This window comes from Gossypium raimondii, chromosome 8 (genome assembly GCF_025698545.1).
Source record: "Gossypium raimondii isolate GPD5lz chromosome 8, ASM2569854v1, whole genome shotgun sequence".
Taxonomy (NCBI): Eukaryota; Viridiplantae; Streptophyta; class Magnoliopsida; order Malvales; family Malvaceae; genus Gossypium; species Gossypium raimondii.
Window position 1 is genome coordinate 32,350,965 of NC_068572.1, and position 7,665 is coordinate 32,358,629.

At 33.3% G+C, this 7,665-nt stretch overlaps 1 protein-coding gene across 2 annotated transcripts; it reads right to left on the minus strand.

Moving 5' to 3' along the window:
- Positions 1-603: 603 nt before the first annotated feature.
- Positions 604-5,027, minus strand: LOC105791230 (CDPK-related kinase 4). Of its 2 annotated transcripts, none has more exons than XM_012619205.2 (11): positions 4,380-5,027; positions 3,562-3,692; positions 3,279-3,320; positions 3,079-3,187; positions 2,873-2,951; positions 2,398-2,694; positions 2,139-2,248; positions 1,860-1,964; positions 1,585-1,647; positions 1,048-1,215; positions 604-937 (listed from the first exon to the last, which is right to left on the minus strand). In XM_012619205.2, the coding sequence occupies exons 1-11, from the start codon at positions 4,860-4,862 to the stop codon at positions 800-802; spliced, it is 1,725 nt and encodes a 574-aa protein (XP_012474659.1). In that variant the 5' UTR covers positions 4,863-5,027; the 3' UTR covers positions 604-799. The 2 variants fall into 2 exon arrangements, with proteins under 2 accessions (XP_012474659.1, XP_012474660.1); XM_012619206.2 differs by having other exon boundaries at positions 4,366-4,515.
- Positions 5,028-7,665: the final 2,638 nt, after the last annotated feature.

Sequence of the window (7,665 nt, forward strand, 5' to 3'; positions counted from 1 at the left end):
ATAATCAAATAATTATCAAAATATGAACAAGTGTTGAGTGCAAGGGTAAGATACATTATATTCCCAAAGGAAGATGTAGGCTCAAACCTTAAAAATAACATTATTAGATGAAAAATATTATTAAGATATATGATATAAACCATTGGTTTTAAAATAACCGATTTTCAATTTATCAGTATTTAAAGCATTTCCGCCTTATTGTAATTTCCATCAATGAAAAACAAACCATTAGTATTTTATTCATTGTTGAACTAAGAAAAGGCATAACTAATAGCAACTAAATTCCTTTTATATCTCCTCTTTCTTGGTAAAAGAAAACAGAACATGAATTATTTTCCACCAAAACTCGTTATAACAAAAAGCTAATATCAAAGACGGATATGTTGCCGAATATACTAGAATTTCTAATTTTTATTTCTTTGGATTATCATATTATATATCCTTATTCAAATATATTCAGTAATAGATAGTTTAAAATAAATATATATATATATATATATATATATATATTTCAAAGATGTCCGAATAACCTAACAAAGCTGACAAAATACAAATGAAAGTTTGCAAAATGAAAACAATTAAGACTTAAAAGACAACACAAACTTTCCAGGTAAAGTTCACGAAAACATTTATGTGATTTAAATTGTTAAGAGTGCACGATTTTCTGCCTAAACATTCGCTTCTATACCTATAACACCTTTACTCTCGATTCAAAACAGAAAGAATGCTAAATATATTTTTAGGTTAAATTCACTAAATGAAAAAGAAAAAGAATTCTGTCCCTGGCCGTCTTTAAATGCTATCGACGTCTTACATTAGAAGCACGAATTGTCACACCGTGTAAAAATTTCGTATACCCGAGGAAGCTCAGTTTTCCATCTGAAACTCTTATCCAATCTTTAAGCAAAGAATGAGCTGATGGCCCCAGATTTAGTTCCTGCAAAGTAAACACCAACAATGACAAAAAATTTCAATTTCCCGAACTCAGAAGTGAACTAAGCCAATAGGGAAGCCCCCATTTTGTATGAAAACAGATTATCAGAATACCAGTGCCAATTCCTCCACTGAAATGACCTTGTTTCCGTCTTGTTCGAAATACTCGAAAGCTGTGCTTGCAATACTCTCCCATTCTTCAGATGCTTCGAGCTGATATGCACTGATTGCAGCAGCGCAGAACTCTTCAAAGTCCATCTTTTTGTAATAGAGTGGCTCCATCTTGAAATAAAATTTAAAATTGTCAGCATTTAACTACATGATAACATTTAACAAAACAACCCAAAACCTGTGAGAAATCATATATACAAAAAAATCAAATATTTATCCATCGTGCACGGCTTCGCTATCGGTGCTTCAAAACAAAGAAAAAATAATTTCCTCTTCAGCTTCATCTTAAAATATGCAATGTATCAAAATCAAAATCATATTACTCTCAGATCATGCAAAACCTTGAGTGCCGTAATTGCTCTATAAAGCTCTAATGATTAAAAATGAACATCGTTAGAACCATGCTAAGCTCTTTAACATGAACGGTGCTATTCCCTCCACAATAAACAATATATGAGCACATAAAACAATATATCTCACCACATTTATAATGTCAAAAACCCTTGACTCCTGCATGGCATCAGTTCTATTCTTCATTAAAGCCTGCAATTTTTCATAACAATGGTCACGACAAAATTACTACAAATAGTACAGGCAACTACTAAAACAAGTCAAGAATCAACAGCAAAAAGTTAAAAACTAGTTTGTAGCTACACCAAAGCCTGAAAGTAGCTACACGTCTAGTTAGAAAAGAGGTCTCAAAGAGCTTGTGAGAGTTGGAAAGAAGTAAGAAATTGATAAAACCAAGAACTAACTGTTTTAAAATTACTGAGGGACACGCATCCATCTTTTGGTTCTAAAAGCTTAAACTGTCCAGTAAGATACAGAAGCGCATCATCCGGTAAAGCTTTTGAAAGTGCCTGCAACCAACAAAACAAAACCATGACAAAATGTTGATTCAAACTCTTCTTTTCAGATACTATACTAATTTCCCTGTATGGGGTGTGTGTGTGTGTGCATGCGTGCAGGGTAGGAATTGGTAAGGGATTACTGATAATTTGTCCTTCTCTTAATAACAGGAACCAGTAAACTACCTTTTGTGCTGCTCGTCTGAAAGGGGTAGCCCGAATGTAAGACTTGACTAACTTGTAGATCAAAATATCCAAAGGCACAACACGATTGTCATCTTGTAACCATGGATGAGCTGACGATATGGAGGTCCTTATTAGTTTCCGAGATTATATATAATTTCGTTAGCAACTTCAAACCAAAGTTGTAAAAAGAGAGGGAGAGGGAGCATAAATCCTAAAAGCTTCTTACGCATAAGGTCAAACCAAAATAAACATGACTTACCTAAAGCTTGGGCAGCAGTCATTCTTTTCCTGTGATCCTTGTTCAAAAGCCTTTTCACAAAATCCTTGGCTTCCAATGATACAGAAGGCCAAGGTGAATCATCGAAGTTAGGATCAGCTCGAAGCACAGAACGAAAAATTCCTGATTCAGTTCTGGCCCAGAAAGGTCTGCTTCCACATAACAATATATATGTTATGACACCAATACTCCACATATCAGCTTCAACACTGTATGATCTATGCAGCACTTCCGGTGCAACATAGTATGCACTGCCAACAATATCATTCAGACGTTGATCTGCAAATGAATAAAAACTGAATGGTTCTTGTTCGAACAAATTGTTGATAAATTATATGATTCAGAGGGGAGGGGAGTTCTGCATTACATGATTCAGACAATTATGCCAATGAGAGCACAATTGACAAATGGAATGCCAAGATTAATGCAAATATAGTAAAACCCAATTAACTCTTACCCGGCCTAATAAAATCAGATAAACCAAAATCGATAATTTTCATTGGAGCATCCTCATCTCTTGTGGTAAAAAGAAAATTCTGCAAAAAGAATGATTAGTTAATAACTAGAATTCGATCCAATGTAAAAAATATTGTGCCGTGTATTAACAATAAAGCAGCATAGAACTAAATTAAAATTTAAGTATCATATTCCTCTATGCCACACCTCGGGCTTTAGATCACGGTGCACAACCCCTTGAAGGTGACAAAAAGCTACTACACTTAAAATTTGCACAATTATATTTTTAGCATCCCCTTCGGTGTATCTACCACCTCTGCAATAAAGAACAATACGGAGCATGGTTTTAGCGATGAGGTTAAGAATTGCCTTGGAGGGTGCAAGAGAAGAAGGTAGTACTTCGATACCTAGACAAAATTCTGTCAAGTAGTTCTCCACCTTCACATAATCTGACAACAAAACAACATTTCACTGTAATTACTTTGGAGGAAACTTGTTAACTCGCTGGTTTAGGACGCATGACTAGACCAATCACAAATTGTTCCTTATGTATGATGCATATTGTTTGATATTCTGGCTAAGTTTATTTCAATCAGTTGAACTGGTGAAAGATTAAACTTAAAGATTGAGGAAGGGCTACTACAAAGAATAAGAGATCTTAAAAATAAACTATAGCAAGTACAAACATACTCCATGACAATATAAACGTTATTGGCATCCTCAAAAGCATCATGAAACTTGATCATGTTTTTATGACCGGATAGGGCTTTCAGTATTTTGACCTCCCGCCGAACATCTTCTACTGATATTGTTGAGGTCATCTGCAAAATAATATCCACTCAGCTTCCGATTCTTCGCAAAACCATTAATCATCTCGAGTTATATATATTTCATCAAAAACTAAAGCATAAGTTCAGAAGTACAAAAGAAAAAGGCTATCATTGCAGAAAATTTCTCCTAGTTGTTTCCAACATGAAGGGTGCGGGGAGGTTAACTCTGGAAAACTGTATCTTAATTCCCCATTGAAGATTGAACAAATTTAAGCCAATCCCAAGTTATTGATTAGTAACCACGAACAACTTGAACTAACACCAAATCATCGATTACTAAACACGCATGCATTCAACTCTATTTGCTTAAAACTTTCCTTTTTATCTTTAGAAGTCCTAATAGCATCATCTTGTTTTCTTTGAAAATTAAATAATAAAATCATGCAGCTATATTTTTTAACTTCGATCAACCGGTTTACAGTTCATATCTTCATGCTATCTGCAAACTGCATTTGTTATTAACGTCAATACTTTTCTTTTTCACTTTCCACTCTTAGTAATGTATCCAAATTCCAAGTACTTCAAATATATTATACTATTGAAATCTCTGACTCAAATTGCAGTTTCAAATGAGACAATCCATCTAATAATCAAAATTTTATTTTTTTTTTACTCCTAATCAATAATAACATCAACTATTAAAAAAAAAAAAGAAAGCACATACCAAAAATGACACACCTTAGCTTTAGAAATGATTTTAACGGCCACCGACTTTCCCTTTAGCTCTCCTTTCTTTCCCTTGGCCCAGCAAGTATGACCAAAATGCCCTCGCCCAACCTCCTTGCCTAGCTCAAATTTAGCCCCTAAATTCTTCCCGTATCCAAAATTTTTGTCTAGCACCGCTCCTTCCCCATCCTCGGGAATTGTTCCTTCCGTCGGAGCCGCCTTGTTCGACCCCTTTCGTCTCATTATTGCCGCCATGATCGGCTTGGCAGGAGAGGGAGGCGGCAAAGGCCACCTGAACTTCCTTCCCGGTGTTCTAGCTGGTGATGGAGACGGCGCCACTCCAGCGGGTAGTGGACTAGCAAATGGACTAACAGCATAAGAGTTTGTCTCAACGGATGGGGTTGCCGAGGCCGGAACCGGTAGCGGCTGAGACTGATTGACAGTGGAGGTTGATTCATTGTTGACGGACACGTTTTTGCTACAGCAATGGCCCATGATTCTGAATGCGGGAGTTTACCGTTTCTTCTCGGTCAAATCATCTGAACTTAAGCTTCAGACTTGATTAGCAACTGCAAAACCACCACGGCGAGAAATTTGAGATGGTAAATATTTTCTTTTTTAAATGGAAATTGAGAACAGAAGGAAGAGAAAGAGTTGAAAAAGTCGGTAATGTAGTATAAATTTGAAAGTTGATGAGAAAAGGCTAAAATCACAGGCAGCTGTGATTATTAATTGGGAAAGTACACTTTGAAAAAAAAGTCAAAATTGTTTTTTTCAATATTAAATTTAATTATTCAATTGAACAATAAACCATGATAGTTAAAATAAAATTAAAAAAGGATAATAGAACTTTTTAAAAATATATATATCTATGAATATAGCAAAGAATGACAAATTATTGTTTTAATTTTATTTTGATTGTCTAATGATATAATCAATTTGTTTTGTTGGATAATAATATAAGACTTAAAAGAAAGCAATTGAATCATGGTACAAATAAATTTATTTTATTGAAATATTTTCTTAAAATAAAAGAAAAACGTTTGCTTTGAAATAAGATAAGTTATTATAATAATTTTACTCATTATTGAATTCATTAATTTAAATATAATACAATGCTTTAAAAATATATATCATGTGATACATTAGATGATCAAATTTGGGCAGCGTGTTTTGTTTTGATAAATAAGGATGCTTGTATTTCAAGCTTTTCTTATAAATAAATAAATAAAATGTTTGAATTTTGAAATAAAAATTAATGTTTATTAAGAGTGTAATTATGGTAAAGGAGACGAAGCAGGTGAACCGACGATGCCAAAGAAGAAATTTAGTAAAAGGAAGCGACTGTGATTTTTATTGGTGACAGCTAGAAAAACAAGAATAGTCAAAAGAGAAAAACGCGTTTCTCTAGTTTCGGAAATTGCATATAAATATTATCCCCCTAGCGAAAATCAAGTTAGACTTTCCCAATCAATAACATTTTAAACAAAATAGTTTTTCTGAATATAAATTATTTTTTAAAAAATTATAATTTATATGATATGTTGTTACATTTTTTGTGGTATATTAATTCGATTAAGGAAATTAGTAAAATAATCTTATATATTATAATATTTAAAATAAAAATATATAACCATTCCACCACCATCTATAATCATATTTTATAATATTTATAGATTTAAATGTTATTAAATAAATTATTTTATATTTTAATAACGTTTTAGGTGATTGGTAAGGAGAGGATGTGATAAAAGTAAGAAAGGACATGAATTAGCAAACAGCAGTAGAATTTGTGAGGGATATAAGTGCCTCACCTTGTGCAACTACTTTGAATGCATCGCTACGGCTCTGTTTGGACTGTACATAACAAAACAAAACTAATGCTTCTTGCTTAATTTTAGATGTGTTGGTGTGGGAGCTAGAAAGGAGCCTGTCTCATCTGCATCCATTTCTCCATAATTTCTCTAATTTTTTAGCATTAAAATAAATGGATTGATTGATGGAGTCAGTTAGTTATAATAAAATATCAATTGCAATGTGTAAGCAAATTTTATTTCTACAAATGTGTTTAAATATAAAAAAATATCATATTTTATATCAATTTGTATTTTAATATTATAATTAAATTAAATTAAATTATTGAAATCAAATGTTTTTTTTACAGTTTTATTATTTGATAAATTGAATATATGGAAAAGTTATTTTTTAAAATACATTCTTTTAAGTACTTCAAAACTCACGAGTGTCGAAAAGTTCATATCAATAGCCACCCTTAAAAGGACGATTTAAAGATATGACTAACTTGTTTTACGTAACTTTTCTCATCCTTTACAAGTTTTATGCTAAACTTGTTTTAAGTATTTCAACACTACCAATAATCGTCATAGTACTTCGACAAGCTAGTCATACCAGATCGAAAAGGTCGTTGTCGACTATGACGATTATTGCCAACGTTTTGCTCGAGATGAGTCAAATCTAGATCGAGATCCTCAAAAAATGTTATACGTGTTTCTGCTCGAGATCACTAATTTCTTTCAGTGACTAGTGGATACGGGGGCCCTTGGGATAGCCCAGTATTAGCCATCTATATAAAGAATGGTAGTTTACTCACCTTAAACCAAAGCATGTATTCCAGATCTATAACAACCCAACCATTTTAGATGTTGGAAAGTTTTATTTTGTGCTAGAATAAAAAAAAAACCAAGCCATACTAAGAAGTTAACCGAGAGGTTTTCAATGCAAAACCCCTTACCAATGTTCCATTACGGTCCCGAATAACTTCACCACTTGTGGCCAGTTTGGAAGCTTAGTTCCGTGCTCCATCGGTGTTGACTTTAAACTAGTTCTCTGGTTGTAAAGACTATGCAACCATAAGGCATGAACGATTAGCATACAAGCTTCTACAAACGGGTAGTATTGTAAGCATTGTGAATGAAATCATGAAACAACCTTTGGCTTCTTTCCTAAACACCCTTAGCCTTGATAAAATCAGACTTAAACACATGTTTGTTATGTATGTACCATAACCACCCGTAAATGACATTGAATTTCAATCCCCAAACCTCGCTATCTATTGTAAAATACTCAGGTCGAGCTAAGTTGATATACACTTAACTTTTAACATCCGTTGACATAAATTCAAGGACTTTATCTGATTTTACAAGTCTGGTCCATATCGCGAAAAAAAAAATTCTCAAAGTACATGATTGGCATCCTCCGATGTAACCTTCACAAATCATACAATGAGAATTCAATGTAAAGAGTCGACGGGACCTTTTCTTCATTTGTTTGGTGATGA

Excerpts from the sequence above, each read along its gene's own strand:
- LOC105791230 (XM_012619205.2), bottom strand. The coding sequence starts at position 4,862 with ATGGGCCATTGCTGTAGCAAAAACGTGTCCGTCAACAATGAATCAACC. Across the intron at positions 2,952-3,078 it reads ACCGTGATCTAAAGCCCGAG|AATTTTCTTTTTACCACAAG; the intron begins GTGTGGCATAGA and ends TTCTTTTTGCAG. Across the intron at positions 1,216-1,584 it reads TTTTTGACATTATAAATGTG|ATGGAGCCACTCTATTACAA; the intron begins GTGAGATATATT and ends TTTTATTTCAAG.